This window comes from Oncorhynchus kisutch, linkage group LG6, assembly GCF_002021735.2.
Source record: "Oncorhynchus kisutch isolate 150728-3 linkage group LG6, Okis_V2, whole genome shotgun sequence".
Taxonomy (NCBI): domain Eukaryota; kingdom Metazoa; phylum Chordata; class Actinopteri; order Salmoniformes; family Salmonidae; genus Oncorhynchus; species Oncorhynchus kisutch.
In genome coordinates this window covers 52,463,308-52,480,031 of record NC_034179.2, presented here as the reverse complement: position 1 = coordinate 52,480,031, position 16,724 = coordinate 52,463,308, and the positions used below count along the sequence as shown (strand labels likewise).

Here is a 16,724-nt window from a genome sequence, read left to right as displayed (position 1 = left end):
TTTACAAGGGAAACAAACCTGTGCTGGACTGGACAACCCCAGAGTCCACACTTTGCCCCATCAGATCATACTGGTTGAGCCGAGAGCCATCTTCAGCCACCACGACAGACTGGGCTGCCCCTCTCGTCCACACGTACACAACCTCAGCTCTGGTGTAAGCATCTGGCAGGGAGAAGAGAGAGGGGAAGAGAAACAAACAACATCTCAATCTGACTTAACCTTTAAACAGCCAAGTCAGATTTCCTCCCTCCTGGCAAACCATCTGACATGTGAAAGCAATCCACAGTACAGTGTTGCTTCAGCACTGCAGAGGAGTTGTACTGCAGAGGAGCCTCATTACTGAAATATTTAGAGCGCCAGTTTAAAGTTGAGGGTTGGTCTTTTATTCATGCTGTGTTATTCTGAACAGACTGACTCGTCATTGTCGGGCTCCTCTCTCTCTCTCTCTCTCGCTCTTTCTCTCTATCTTTCTCTACTTTTCAAGGATGTTTTGGGGTCAGAAGACCTGGCAGCCATGAGCACTTGGCACGATGTGCTGGAAGTATGACAGGGAGTACTGCATCCGATAAACAAAGGTCTCTGCTCTGCCATGCGCCTAGCGAGGCCTAGCGAGGCCTAGCGGGGCCTGGGAGGTCAGATCCTGCCTGAGGGCAGCTGTAACGTCACTGTCAGCTCGTATCAGGTACGAGAAGCGGGTTTCCGGTCAGAAGGGAACAAGAGAGAGAGAGAGAGAGAGAGAGAGAAGGGGAGGAAACACTCACAGCTGCCAAACTTCAGTGGACAAGCATGGGCGTCCATGGGGAAGTCCTCCAGGTGCATGGGACACTCCGCCCTTACTGTCAGTCTGGAAGGAGGGAGGAAGTGAGGGAAAGATACAGAGAGAGAAAAAGAAAGAGAGAGGGAAAGACAAAGCGAGAGAAAGAAAGAGAGACAGAGAAATAGAGAAAGGGAGAGATGAGAGATTGAGAGACAGAAAGAGAGAGAGAAAGAGAGGGAGAGAAAGAGAAACTGGCAGTGAGGGACAATGCTGCAAACCTGCCGCCTTTTCCTGACAACACAGTGAAAAAGGGGAACGTCAACCCACCCATGACCCGTCATCCATTCGTCAACTCTACATCGCCACGCCATGAATTAGAACTCACACTGTGTCCACATCTGCGTTAAAGAAGGTTTTGTGGCCGGCCACCCCCTGTGACCCTCACGTTAGCTCTGTTTTGTGAGCATTGAAAGTTCACGTCTGGGACCATTATTTATAATGTTTCAGCTCAAATGAAAACCCACAGTGGGCCTCCACTCTACCACTATATTCTACACTACTCGCTCTACTCACTAAAGGTCTTATCTTAGTGCTCCCCACTGCAGTATACAATCTCTTTAAGGATTCATATTTTGCTGGATACCAACAGTATTTTCTAGGGAAGAAACCTTACAATGTACTGGTTTCACGATCACCATGGGACTAGTAGACTTTACAACTATTGTCTTCAGAGAAAATCATGTTCTACTTCCCAGTAACGATTTCCATTTTCAGTGTTAAAAATACCTCTTCCTGAATCGAATGCAACGAAAACACGTACCTCATAGTGTAGAGCAGAGTTCCCTCCTCGGTGATTCGTAGGAGTTTGTTGGGCATAGTCATGTTGTGGGCCACAGACTTCTTGCCATTGTGAAAGAATGTGTCAGGGGTCCAGATTTTACTAGCCATTAGGTTGTTCAAACGGAGAACAGACATTGGACCTTTAAATTTTAGCCGCTCGTCCTTCCAGCTTTGACGAAAGAACACGTCGATGGTGTATTCCTGTGAGAGAGAAGGCAAGGTCAGGACCCAGGAGAGGTAGGTTGTCATCCTATATCTGCCAGGCATGTTACAGACTATATCACTACTTCCTTTCTCTCACTTCCATGTAGCAGAAATTGCCTGTTTTTCCTGCTGGTGACTGTCTTGTCTTGCCAAGGTAGAGGCTTCAACAAAGGTAGGTCTATCTAACTGGCAGAGTGGCTTCCATCTCTCCCTTCCAGCTAGTCCTCATGAATGTGTCGTCAATAAACATGAGGAAGAAGCACATTGCTCTAGATTTTAGCACACCTAATACAAAACACTGGCGCGATATCTCACTCTAAACATGCACTAGTCGCCATTGGCTAAGAGCAGCTTTTAATTATTTCAGAATGCCTGACGGGAGTTAGCTAGCCAGCGAATTTACAGCGTTCCGGTTCTCTGTTCTTCCCCGGCCGTGAGTTAATTACTGTGAGCGGTAACAGAGCTGCAAGGTAATGGAAGTGGACTGGAAAGGGAAATGGTAGCTACTGTAGCTGTTCCTTTTGGCCAGCCCATTCCGTGACTTACTGTGATGTGGCGAGCAGCAGCAAAAACGTGCAGGTCCATATGTTAGAGCATGTACAGTAATAAAATCATAATATGTCAAATACACATGGTTCAAGTGCACCAATAGCAAACCTTCATCGAGATTGTGAGACAATATCAGAGGCAGAGAGAGACAGAGACAGAGAGAGAGAGAGAGAGAGAGAGTGTTGCACATACTGTATGTCCCGGGACTTGTTATTTCTGTGTACATTACGCAGAGTCAGATTAGTAATTGTTTTACGCTGATTCATCCACAGTGGTTAAAGAAGACGTCTCAACAGAGCAATTATGAATAAATCAATCTCACCACCGCTATTGCCATTCTATCAAGAATATCTCTTCAATATCCATGATTTTCAAATGGTAGGTACGCCCACTTTTGGTCAATGAAATTGCGTTTGGAAGCAGGTAGGAGGACAGATAGAACATTCTGAAGGGTAATTTTGCAAAGACTAGTCTGAATCATTTCACTGTCAGTTTATATCTCTTGAGTGGGATTATATCAAATCACATTATCCAGTCATGATAGCCATAGGAAAGGTAATGTCTCTAGCCATAACCATAGTATCTGTTCTCTGTGGGTTGTATCCCAAATGGCACCCTATTCCTTATGAAGTGCACTTATTTTGACCAGGGCCAATAGGGATCCATGAAAATGTGTCAAAAAAAAAAGTGCACTAAGTAGGGGTTCTATTTGGGACAGGGACTGGGACTTTACAATCTAGTCCCAAGCACCTGCCAATGCACTCTACATCATGGCCAAAAGACAAAGGCTACACAAGATCCAAAGTCATTACACCCACATCAATACCAAGCCCTCTCCGCTTGGGTCATATGCCATGCAATAAAAAATGGACATACAAATATAATTCCATTCAAGACTAGAAGTTGCATTTATCGCGGAAATGAATGAGCCAATTGGTCTCGTAACATTTCCTCGCTCGTGACATTTCATTTATGTCGGAAAACTAATGGGGCTGATCAAATGTATAAACATTTTTACCTTTGAAACCACATCAAAATAGGTTAAGGGGAGAACATGGACACAGAACTGGTGACATTTCAGAGAGGGGAATAACAGAGAGGAAAGACGGGCATACCATGTCATGGTCCGAGACGGGCCCAATACTCGTCACGAAAATGTCAGTCTTGACTTCAGTTACACGCTCTGTTGAACCAAGAAATTAGGAGAGTGAGTGTCGATCAGGGCTCCTCATTAGCTCTAACTAGCACGTAATCCTGGGGAGCATTGCCCTTTGATCGTATCAATCCCTAATTTTCACAGAGCCCCCTTCCAAAATGACACCTTTACAATCCTGATTTTGAGGTCAATAACCATTTCTGCAGTTCTCCGTGTCAGTGTCAGGACCATTACCTGGGGACTGATGCAATCTCTTCATGAATTTTCAAATCTCTTGGCTGAGATCAAATTTCACCTGGTCTGACGTATGTTGAGTACCTTCATCTGTACAGCATTATGTTTTGAAGTGGAAAATGGAAACATGATTTACATCAGGAATGGTGTCCATCATAATGTTTAATTTCTCTCCATTTGCCACTGAAAATGTAATATTCCCTTGCCTGTTTGCCTCCACACAATCAATTCCATAAGAATACCCTTCACGTTCCAGTAGGTCTAGATGTCTCTCCATTACTCTGTCAAGTTGAGTCGAATATAGAGCAGAATACGCAAGAACTGTCTGGCACAGTGTACTTCCCATGAAAAGTGCCAAAACTACCCAAGGTCCCAATGAGAATATCTACACCCATACACTATTTCTCAAAATAATTAGTTGAGTTATTCGCCAAGGAGCTTTATTTTCATGTTAAAAAGATACTTGCTCTTGATATCATGCTTCTAAGGAAGGAGCGAGCAGTAAATCGCCCTCCTGTAGATTCCACTGATATGACTGCAAAGGCAGAAGAAGAAAGAAAGACATGAGGATGCTTGTGACGATAAGCAAATGAAATGCTGATGTACTTTTCATCAAGCAGGACAAAGGAATCCAGCCGTCCTTTTTGTATGTGTTCTGGAGTGCTATCATCCAATTAATGGTATTGGCAAACGACCAATAGTAAACCTTCAATCTCGTGCCATCAATTCCAAATAAGACAACAAAAGGATTCCCGAAAATCAGCAGCTGTAAAGGTAATTTACAGCATGCAATAACCATGTTATTGAATCAATCCAAGTAGCTCATCATCACCCTTTTATCTCCTACCAGCTCTAACTTGAGAATGTTATGAGTTGGTGAGAAACCATTGTACAGTACTGTACCTCCCAACCCTGGTCTGAGACGATTGTCATAGCCATCCAGGAGACGGTCTAGGATCCGGGTGAACACTGTAGTGTTGTCTTTCTGCTCATCCGTCTGGCCATTCTGTCCAGAGCTGACAAAAAGGAAGAGTAATTTTGGACAGTGAATTCAGTAAATTGATGCAGGAGTGTTGGAGCTGAATCCCAGCTGAGCAACTTCTCTTGATCCTCTAAGATCTACTTCCTCAGAGGAAACAGAATTTTTATAAAGCCATATGAATGTGAGAAATACGTTTATTTGATCCACAGGGCATGACATTGTACACATGCAGAACTCATAATGCATTACACCTTAATGTGGCCTATTAACAACAAAGGACTAATTGAGTATGCTCTTTGAGCAACGTGAAACTAAATGCTTAAGGCAAACTCAGAATACTCACAATCAGTAAACATGCGAACGCAGTTAACATCACCACTCATTAATATTTCAACCCAGTAATCAGTAGCAATACAGATTTAATCATGCTGTGTAAATTTGTATTTTATCAACAGGAGGTGTGGATGGAGAGAGAAATGGTCGGCATTGGAAGGGGTGGGAGAGATTTCTTCCCTCCCTCAAAATAATCACAGGAAAGCCTTAATCATAAATAATCGTTTGCCTCTAAGCAATCATCTTACTTTTTTTCAGCCCAATCGCAGACCACACTGGTTTGATTGCATGCTAAATAAACTGTCCCCGGTGTTTGGAAACAAACTCTGCTCAGAACACAGCTCCAAGGAGAAGGGAAGGTCAGCAAAGATTAGTTAGCATGGACCGTTGGATGGGAAGGTGGGGAATCTGAAGTAACGAGTAGCAAGAGGAGTCAACAGAACAGCTGAGAGGATGTGCATGCACGCAGCCACAAATGAGGGAGAGAGATAGAGTGAATGAGGAGGGGGAGGGGGGAGAGGCTTATCACACGGCTTTAAATGTGATTCTTCTCAATAAGGACATTCTACTCACATCACTGCAGAAATAATATAGTTAATATGACATCAGCACACCATTCATTACCACATAGGTGATTTGTTCAAATGCCACTTCCTGCTAAAATGACTTTTATGGAATCGAAATAATATTAAGAACTTTGATAAATTACGGAATATGACACACATTGGGCGTCAAGTCTTACTGATGGCAATTCCACGTTCAACTTTTTGGGTAAAACTTGAAGATATGGCAAAGCCTTCCTTGCCTTAGCTCAAAGATAAGAGAAACTACGTGCACACACACCTTTATGTTCTGCTTGCTTGATGATTGACTGAGTAAACACATCATGCCGAAGGTTTTCGATTTACCACAGAGATACAGTATATTCCAACAGATAAGTTCATTATATCCTCCTTACAAAAAAAACACAAGAGCAAATGTGCAAGGATGCCTCAGAGCGCTTTCAAGTGAGCAATAATTAAGATGCACTTGACATAGGGTATATTTGGAAATGGGGGGGGGGGGGGGGGGGTAAAGGAGGGGAATGGCAGAGGGAGGGGTGCAGATAACCAGAGAGCAATGGACTGGATGTTTATGAGCTGACTGGGGCCACTTCCTCATAAAACATTGTACACCATCCCCATCTACAGGTCATCTGAACAGCAACAGTGCAACTCACTGCTGCAGCCCCTGCTTGCCTGCCTGTCCACAAACTCAGGAGCTCTCTCTCTCTCTCTAGACCTTCTTCAAAACACTATAGTTACCCCATTATAAGGTCCTTCTCTCCATCCACAACACAAATGTGCGCACAACTGATTACTGCACCTGTTTAAAAACCCTCCAAGAATTGTGTCTGAATTCTAGAGGTAAATACAGTGAATTGCTAGTTAATAATTACACTGCAGTTTATGGGGACAGTTGTAAGGTAGAGTAATCAGGGGAGGTGTTTATTGGTTAAATGGGCCATCCTTGAAGTAGTGCAGTTAAAATACATTCAACTCACGGTTGATTACTGGGGAGAATGTCACAGCTCACGGAAAATAAATCCTTAAATGGCAATTTCATTAGACTGACGAGATATGCATGCATGTTCGACTACATATTCCATCTACAAACACGTTCTTGAGCATATAAACGGTGGTGTTTCCTCTAACTGCACATACGACAGTAACCAAGACGCAAAAGACCAAAATATCTCAATAAATAACCATTTAAGTCAACTTCAGTGAATGGCTCTGACAGTTCAACCCAATCATTTAGGCTTGCAGAATAGCAAGACCCAACATTACTAATTTAAGAGTTGAGCATCTTTATGCTTATCTAGGCACATACGGCTTCATTTGCAAATAGTGAATCCTTGGTATTTGCATGATTTTCAAACTTCTTCAAAGTTTATTCTAGGACTGGATTAGTATTGAGGTGCTCACACAAATGTCTGGCATTTCAATGGCGGGACTAATAGTGTGACAATCACATTTCAGAACCACATATTGCTGTCATCTCTCATCCCATCACACTGTGGTACTGAGTGGTGTGGTCAGGGCACAGACCCCATCTGTATTCCCAAGTGTGACTTTCTATATTGGACTACCCTCTAGCTAAAATATGTCACTTGAGACACATACATCATTTTGAATGAACGGCAGAACATCTGAGACATGCCCTTCTCTTACGTTGGTTAAATATTCAGTGTTGTCTCATGTGGCTGCTGAGCCAATGGAAACTTTAACACAGTAATTGCTATTTTGGGCAAATCAGCCCCAGCTCGTGTTCACCTCGTATTACCTCATTGCAATTACAGTGTGGAGTCGTGAAGTGATGGCCTAATTACTGCCATCCTAGTGTCTTAGGCGCAAAGGAAGAATATGGTCAGCTGGCGAAAGGTGATCATTACATTGTTTTCTCACAGACTGTCAGTGAGGGATGTTCTCCAACATGACATGCCGGCACATCACAAAATCAATTCTAATTCCGCTCTGTTGGGGACTTGAGAGACGAATACATTTGTATTGTACCTAGACCATAGAACAAAACACTGATTCTCCGTCCTGGGTCAAATCTAGCTCAGCTAATGTTTTGTCGGTGTGGTCGCCCACCTTACCTTTTCCCACAAAGCACATTGGCCATCAGCAAACAGGCCCAGACACATAGTATGACCGTTCCTGTCCGTCCACCCATGGTTGGAGAATGGTCAGTCACTGATGGAGGAAGAAACAACACATTATAAAATACAACAGAAGGCTACCATTGACAGGAATGGCTCAAAAGACAATCAAAGAAGACACAATTGAGGAGTTGAGGGATCCTCAAACCAAGACGATCAAGGAGAAAAAGAGGCAGGCAACGTTCTACTAAGACCAGCCATTCCCAATCACTATGTTGTATCTTTTGGTTCATATTAGTGGCCAACTTTTGCAAACACGCAACAAAAAAACGAATTACATTAAGATATGGTGATGGGTCGAACCTCAAAGCACTATTTGTTTCACAAGTTAGCCAACCTGAACTGCATCTGCCAGCTCATATGTCATGATTCAGTCCCACTATTTATTATACTTCATATAACTGCCTAAAAAGAAACACAGAGCGCGTCTGAATGAATTTGATACATTGGAGGCGATGTATCCGTTGCTTCAAACAGGACTACGTTCCATTATGAAGAATATATTTCGCATGATCCGACGACACACATTACGCACGCATATTGCGATAAATAATTGCGAAAATAATCAAACACGTTACCGGTTACACAGTCTTGTTTGTCGTGTGTTATCCTTACACTAGTATTATAGCTTACTCATAGCCTGCAATTTAAACGCGGCCGTACCGCAATATTAAACCAAATCCTCTTATATTCACCCATGTTCACCTTATCCAACATCGTCATGTCAACCCAGTTTCAGATGATGTTAAGAGGTAGGCTACGTTATTGCGTTATACAAAGACAATTGTTTGCCAGACGCCCGTTTAACTGAACCCAGAAAAAAATATATACCAATGTTTCCCACGGCAGCAATGAATTACCCACGAAAAATACGCTGTAATCAATAGCTACACCATTATGCCACAAACGACTACAATAACCTGTCAATAAAACATACGTAGAAAAACTGCGCCTGTTACTCGCTTCAATTCCTCCAAGGTGCACTTGAATATGCTGAGAACGAAGCTGTGCAAAGGACGTGCAATGTTCTGTTAAAATTCCGTTAGTATGACCATGATTTGATAAAGCAGGGATAATGCAGTTTAGCGTAAAAAATCCCATACAACCACACTTTCTAAATCATTACGTTGAAATGCATCCGCAGTATAAATAAATTGAGTTCAGGGAGATATTTAGCATGCAACTGGCATTTCTCAAGGCTCATCTTAAACATGACCAGGAGTCTAATTCAATTCGTGCGTGGTGAGTAGCCTATTAAGCAACTGTATGATTCTATATTCGGTGCTCGGTCCAGTGCTGAGACAACCTCGACAAAAACATAAAATATCATACCACAGCAGATGCCCTCTTAAGTAGTCTTAATTTTCAATAGCAAACTCCACTCCCCGATCGTTGGAACTCCTCTACCATTCTGCTCTGTTAGGCTGAACACAACTCACTGCAGTTCTAAACGCAAGTCAAAATACCCCGACCTCCTTCTGCACTGATAAAGACAAGCAAAATGAAAAACGATTAATTCACTTACAGCGATATACCAGAGATATTCGAGGCTGTCGTGTCCTCAAACTTTTATGTACATCTTTTTTTTTACACGGATTCAATGAGAAAAATCCTCAAAGATCTCCGATCTACTGCCGAATTTGAGCTTGAGGCTGGAGAAACGGCTGCTGACGATGCTGAGTATGCGCAGGTCTCGCGCACTATTCATTTGTGTGGGGGGTTAAACTCTTCTCAGTCCCCAACAAATTGGTTATCTAACTACAAAATCGACTGTAAATACTGATATTGCAGCCAAATAAAGCTTTACTTTACCAGGACAATAGTAATATGTCCCTGGGTAAACCGGATGTGAAATAGGCTGTGACTTCATGCCAGGGCAATTTTATTTTAGAATGGAAGGTGGTACCACTCTCTCATCTAAAGACCAATCCGCCCATTTTTTTTATATGCAGCACAATTTAACTTCCACTGCTGTCGACTTAATCTCTTTTTAGTGGCTGCGAAATTAAATCCTCTTACATTTTCAACTGGCTCACTTGTTTTTTGCCCCTCTTTCTCTCTGACTGATGTTTGATGTTTTCCTATATAAACTGCGTTTTATATTTATTGAATGGATAGGCTATATCAACTGGCACGACATTCCTCTAAGACCAAAACGAATATGCCCAATCGATTATTACATGTTTATCACATAGCCTATCAATGAAGACACTCAATGCATATAATAAATAACACATTCATACATGAATAGGTTACATTCTTCCCAATATTGAATAGGTTACATTTTTCCCATCGTTCCCTCACCCGAAAGATTTGATGAGACGAGCCACACCGAAATCACCTTGAAACACTCACTCACTGTACCCTAAAAGTCCAGGATTCGCATCGAGACAACAGGACCGCCTGTGTTTACAGCCAAATATTATGCTGCTATTGCCTGCACTCCACGACTGAACATAGACAGTGCTGTAAAAGCAGAGCTGTGCTGTGCATCTGCAAAAACCGCCTGATGAAATCAAGCGTATATTTTTGTAGTCATCTGTGTATTTCAAATTAAACTACAAACCAGAAGACATTTTAATCATGATGGGACATGTAATAACTCACAATTTATGTAGTCGGTGTGTTGCCTTTATCAACGCATAATATACACTGATATCATGTGTTTGTTTTTATTACGTTTACAACAGACTATGATGACATCTAGACTACTCGTCCTTCATGCACAAATCATAACTCCTCAATGCAATACTAACACTGAATTGTATTTACCAGACTACGGCATCTCTGACCCATGCTGTGCATCTGCAAAAACCGTCTGATTAAACCAAGGGTATTATTCGTCTTGTCTGAAATGGAACATGGTTTATGTGTTGAGTTATGCATACTTAATATAGTGTATGAATGAGTTATGGAAGACGTCATAGACTATATGCATCGGTATTCAGTAAGGTTTCTGTCGCCCCTCGTCTCTCATTCTCACTCTCTCTCTGTCCGTCTATCTTGTGCTCTACACAGATAGTGAGGTTGCCTAGCCCACGTGCATCGACCTTAATGCTGCAAGTGCATATTTCTACCCGTTATTCAAAACGAAACGCCGAAGAATTAATGTCATTGTAATGTATGTAATATATTCCCAGACATGCTTCTTCACTGTCCAATGACATGAAAACGGGCACTGCGAGTTGGTTTGCTTGTGTGGCCACGCGCGTGCGCGTTCATGCATGTGTGTTCGCACGTGTCCAGTTATCAAAATTACACACAGAACACATTTAATGCAATTCTCATTGCAATTCTCTACTCATTTCGCCATGGACTGGAGATAAATGTTTGCATTTATAAAGCACATTTCCTGCAATTCTACACATTTACCAGTACTGGAGGTCAGGGTCCCTGGGCACATAACCTAAAAAATGTTAGCTGATGTGGCTAAAAGAGTGACTGTCAGTGACTGACATAACAAGTGAAAAACTGCTGATCCACAACCAAATTACGAAATTGGTATTCTACTATACCTCCACCCCCCCCCCAAAAGGACAATATCTGAGAGTTGCCCTACTTTCCTTCAGTGCAAGTGAGGGAGAGGGGCTGTGGTGTTGTGTAGTGTGTAGATGTAGGGCTAAACATCAAAGAGATGGACCGATAGTCATTTGTGTAACTGCCTTGTTTGATGTGCAGGTTATAAGATTATAATCACTGCTTCTAAAGTAATGTTTTGAATCAAAAAAGTACATTAGACTTTCTGGCATTTTATGGGTCACCATTTACATTGACTTTTATTTTCTGTTTTCATATTCCAAGTCGATGAGCATACAGTTGCCCAGCGAAATGTGTCATCTTTCTTTGCTGTTTTTGTTCCATTATCTACAGTGCTTTCAAAAGGTATTCCCACCACTTTGCTTTTGTTGTGTTACAGCCTGTATTTGAAATGGATTCATTTGAGATGAGTTTATCATTGGCCGACACAAAACATCTTATAATGTCAAAGTGGAATTATGTTTCTCCAAATTTTCACAAATTCATTACAAATGAAAAGCTGAAATGTCTTGAGTCAGTAAGTGTTCAATCCCTTTGTTATGTCAAGCCTAAATAAGTTTAGCAGTAAAAGAAATGTGCTTAAAAAGTCACAAAATAAGTTGCATGGAGTCACTCTGTGTGCAATTGCATTTTTTTTTTTTTGAATGACTACCTCATTTCTGTACCCCACACATACAATTATCTGTAAGGTCCCTCAGTCGAGCAGTGAATTTCAAACAAAGATTCAACCACAAAGACCATGGAGGTTTTCCAATGCCTCGCAAAAAAAGGACATCTATTGGTAGATGTGTGAAAACATTTTTGGGGGAAAAATTGAATATTCTTTTCAGCATGGTGAAGTTATTAATTACACTTTGGATGGTGTATCAATACACCCAGTCACTACACTTCCTAACTCAGTTGCTGGAGAGGAAGGAAACCGCTCAGGGATTTCACCATAAGGTCAACGGTGACTTTAAAACAGTTACAGAGTTTAATTAATGTCGGTGATAGTAGAAAACTGAGGATGGATCAACAGCATTGTGGTTACTCCACAAAACTAAACGCATTGATAGAGTGAATAGAAGGAAGCTTGTACATAATAAAAAAAAACAAAGTGCTATGTTTGGGGAAAATCCAATACAACACATTACTGAGTACCACTCTTCATATTTTCAAGCATAGTGGTTGCTGCATCATGTCATGGATATGCTTATTATTGTTAAGGACTGGAGTTTTTTAGGATAAAAAAAAAACGGAATGGAGCTAAGAACAGGCAAAATCCTAGAGGAAAACCTGGTTCAGTCTGCTTCCCCCAGACACAGGGAGATGAATTCACCTTTCAGCAGAACAATAACCCAAAACACAAGGTCAAATCTACACTGGGGTTGCTTACCTAGCCTATAAGACAGTGAATGTTCCTAAGCTACAATTGTGACTTAAATCTGCTAGAAAATCTATGGCAAGACGTGTAAATGGTTGTCTTGCAATGATCAACAAACATTTTGGCAGAGCTTTAATAATTTTGAAAATAATAATGGGCAAATATTGTACAATCCAGGTGTGCAAAGCTCTTACAGACTTACCCAGAAAGACACACAGCTGTAATTGCTGCCAAAAACATGTATTAATGAATACTTATGTAAGTTAGATATTTCTGTTTTTCATTTAACAAATTTGCTAACCCTTCCCCTAACCCTAACTTTCAACTTTTTAGCTAAACCTTCCCCTTCCCCTAACACAAATCTTAACCCTTTTAGCTAACCCTTCCCCTTACACAAACCTTAACCCTTTTAGCTAACCCTTCCCCGAACCCTAACCTTAACCCTTTTAGCTAACCCTTCCCCTAACACAAACCTTAACCCTTTTAGCTAACCCTTCCCCTTCCCCTAACCTTAACCCTTTTAGCTAACCCTTCCCCTAACCTTAACCCTTTTTGCTAACCCTTCCCTTAACCATAACATGAACCCTTTTAGATAAGTCCTAAACTTAACCCTCATTTCTGAAAACATGTTTTCAATTCGTCATTATGAAGTATTATGTGTAGACTGGTAGCACAACAAAATGTGGAATAAGTCAAGGGGTATGAATACTTCCTGATTGTACTGTACATTCCCCACAAGGATTGTATACAGCATAGTAATAAAACATCACCTTCACTATCAATCAATATTCATATATATATATGTGTGTGTGTGTGTGTGTGTGTGAGTGAGTGCATGATGCACCTGTCTTTGTGTGTGTATGTGTGTGTGTATGTGTGTGTGTGTGTGTGTGTGTGTGTGTGTGTGTGTGTGTGTGTGTGTGTGTGTGTGTGTGTGTGTGTGTGTGTGTGCGTGTGTGTGCGGCACGGCACGGCGATTGGTACCAAAATCTCACATTTGGACTCATCATACCAAAGGACAGATTTCCACTGGTCTAATGTCCATTGCTCATGTTTCTTGGCCCAAGCAAGTCTCTTCATCCTATTGGTGTCCTTTAGTATTGGTTTCTTGGCAGCAGTTCTACCATGAAGGCCTGATTCATGCAGTCTCCTCTGAACAGTGTATGTTGAGATGTGTCTGTTATTTGAACTCTGAGAAGCATTTATTTGGGCTGCAATTTCTGAGGCTGGTAATTCTAATGAACTTACCCTGTACAGCAGAGGTAACTCTGGGTCTTACTTTCCTGTGGCGGTCCTCATGAGAGATAGTTTCATCATAGCGCTTGAAGGTCTTTGCGACTACATTTGAAGAAACTTTCGAAATTCTGGACATTTTCCACATTAACTGACCTTCATGTTTTAAATGAATGATGGACTGTCATTTCATTTTACTTATTTGAGCTGTTCTTTACAAAATATGGACTTGGTATTTTACTAAATAGGGCTATATTTGGTATACCCCCCTACCTTGTCACAACACAACTGATTGGCTCAAACGCATTAAGAAGGAAAGAAATTCACTATTTAACTTTTAACAATACATTCCAGGTGACTACCTCATGAAGCTGGTTGAGAGAATGCCAAGAGTGTGCAAAGCTGTCATCAAGGCAAAAGGTGATTACTTTGAAGAATCTCCAATATAAAATATATGTTGATTTGTTTAACACTTTTTTTGCATACCACATGATTCCATATCTGTAATTTCATAGAATAAAACTATTAGTATACTATGTAGAAAATAGTACAAATAAAGAAAAACCCTGGAATGAGTATGTGTCCAAACGTTTTACTGGTGCTGTAATACAAATTGTAATTTGTAACATATCATAGGAAATTGGTGATGAACATTCACAAATTAATACATACCATACAAAATGTATTAACGTGTCATACTAAATTGAGCTTCTCGGATTTACATACAGAATAATACCAAATGCTCGGAGTCCAGGTTGGCTGTGAAGGAAGGGGTTCCCACAGCACAATTACTCTGGGCTTCAGCCAAAAGCTGACATTGCCTGTGACTCCACAGTGAGGCAGAAGGAAGTGTCAGTTGGGATATTTTTTTCATTTGAAATAATAATAAGTCATTAGGGTCATAATGTTCCATCTCGGTGACTCAATGCCAAGTTTGCAGGCCGGGTTGCAGGGCAAAACAATGGTGCAAGCTACTCCAAACACACTGCTGGCCTGAGAAGTTATCGATCAATAATGTGTTACATATGCATTCATATGTTTCGTTAATCTGATTTATGTTTTGTCTTCTCTCTGCTGAATATACTGTATAAGGCAGCAGGGGATAATATATCACCATCCTCAAGATGCTATATTGGAACTTGTATATTTGTAACTGTGAGTAATATGTTCAACATCAAATTGTGAAGGCTTCGAAATGGCATGAAATTAAAACCGCAAACGACCTGCGATGGAAGAGGGCTGATTGTACAGACTAACAGTAAAGCATTGCATTATGTTGTGTGCCTAGGGAGTGCAGGCAGACGGCACAATGCACCCAGTCTGCAGTTTACATAACACTGATTATAACCAAGAGATTTACCAAAGCGCAACAGTTTGGCTCAGGCATTAAAACCTCCACTGGCCATCTGTTCCTCCTCTTGTTTGTTTTCTTTCAAATACTTTCTCTACAGAATAACTTTTATTTGAACAACAATGTTCGGTTCAAAACTCCAGATAATTAAAAGTATTCACACCCCTTGACTTTTAGCATTTTTTTTGTGCTACAAAATTCTTTTGTCAACGATTTACTCAAAATACTCTGTCATGTCAAAATGTAAGAAAAAATGTATATATGAAAAATAAAACACTTTTATATCTTTATTAGATAATTATTCAACCCCCTGAGTCAATACACATTAGAATCACCTTTGGCAGCGATTACAGCAGTGAAATATTTCTGGGTAAGTCTTTAAGTGTCACGCCTGCTCCCGCTCGCCCTCTCTGACGCTCGAGGGCGCCAGGCTGCCTTTCATTACGCAAACCTGTCACCATCATTGTGCGCATAAGCACTCATTGGACTGACCTGGGCTCCTTCATGTTTTGATTGCCTTCCCTACATCTGTCTGTTTACTCTGTTTCATCCCCATGTCAGCATTTTTGTTGTTTCCGTTTCCCCTGTCCAGATGCCGTCTGTATTCTGTTCCTGTCGGTGGTTATTAAATGTTCACTCCCTATACCTGTTTCTCGTCTCCAGCGTTGATCCTTACAGAATACTGACACCCCTATACGAAGCATCAGGGAGGTCCTTGTTTTTTGTTTTGTTGGTGATTTCGGGTCCGGGTGCCACCGCCGATGGAAACGGTGGTGCCTCAGCTGGCTCGAGAGGTTTCCTTTCCCCGGTTGGGTCAGCAGGCTCCCACCCCACGTTATGCCTCAGCCGGCCCATCAAGCTCCCATGCCTCAGCCAGATTGCCAGACTCCCACACCTCAGCCGGATTGACAGACTCCCACACCTCAGCCGGATTGCCAGACTCCCACGCCTCTGCCAGCTCGTCGGGATTCTATGCCCCAGCTGGCTTATCCAGTGCCCATGCCTCGGGCCGGCCTTATAAAGGGGGGTTACTGTCACACCTTCTGCCTTCTCCCGCTCTCCCTCTATGGCGCACGGGGGCGCGAGGCTGCCTTTCATTACGCACACCTGTCACCATCATTACGCGCACTAGCGCTCATTGGACTCACCTGGACTCCACGTTTTGATTGACTTTCCTATATCTGTCTGTGTCCTCTGTTTCATCCCCATGTCAGCATTGTTGTCATTTCCATTTCCCCTGTCCAGATGCTGTCCGTATTCAGTTCCTATCCATGGTTATTAAATGTCACTCCCTGTACCTGCTTCTCGTCTCCAGCATCAAGCCTTACACTAAGAGCTTTACACACCTGGATTGTACAATATTTGCACATTATTCTTTTTAAATTCTTCAAGCTCTGTCAAGGTTGTTGTTGATCATTGCTAGATAGCAATTTTCAAGTCTTGCCATAGATGTTCAATTTAAATAAAAACTGTAACTCGTC

At 41.7% G+C, this 16,724-nt stretch overlaps 1 protein-coding gene across 4 annotated transcripts in view; it reads right to left on the bottom strand.

Annotated features, from left to right (window-relative positions):
* gabra1 (gamma-aminobutyric acid type A receptor subunit alpha1) overlaps positions 1-10,276 on the bottom strand; it is a 33,938-nt gene extending 23,662 nt beyond the window's left edge. Inside the window, exons 1-7 of one of the 4 annotated variants that reach the window (XM_020485898.2) lie at positions 10,064-10,276; positions 7,697-7,793; positions 4,644-4,756; positions 3,466-3,533; positions 1,578-1,798; positions 762-844; positions 19-162 (exon numbers count right to left, since the gene is read on the bottom strand). In XM_020485898.2, the coding sequence (XP_020341487.1) occupies positions 19-162; positions 762-844; positions 1,578-1,798; positions 3,466-3,533; positions 4,644-4,756; positions 7,697-7,773 (706 nt within the window). In that variant the 5' untranslated portion in view covers positions 7,774-7,793; positions 10,064-10,276. Of the gene's footprint in view, positions 1-18; positions 163-761; positions 845-1,577; positions 1,799-3,465; positions 3,534-4,643; positions 4,757-7,696; positions 7,794-8,696; positions 8,889-9,091; positions 9,263-9,284; positions 9,810-10,063 lie in introns of those variants that run through there. The other 3 variants (XM_020485897.2, XM_020485899.2, XM_020485900.2) reach the window with 3 other exon arrangements.
* Positions 10,277-16,724: the final 6,448 nt, after the last annotated feature.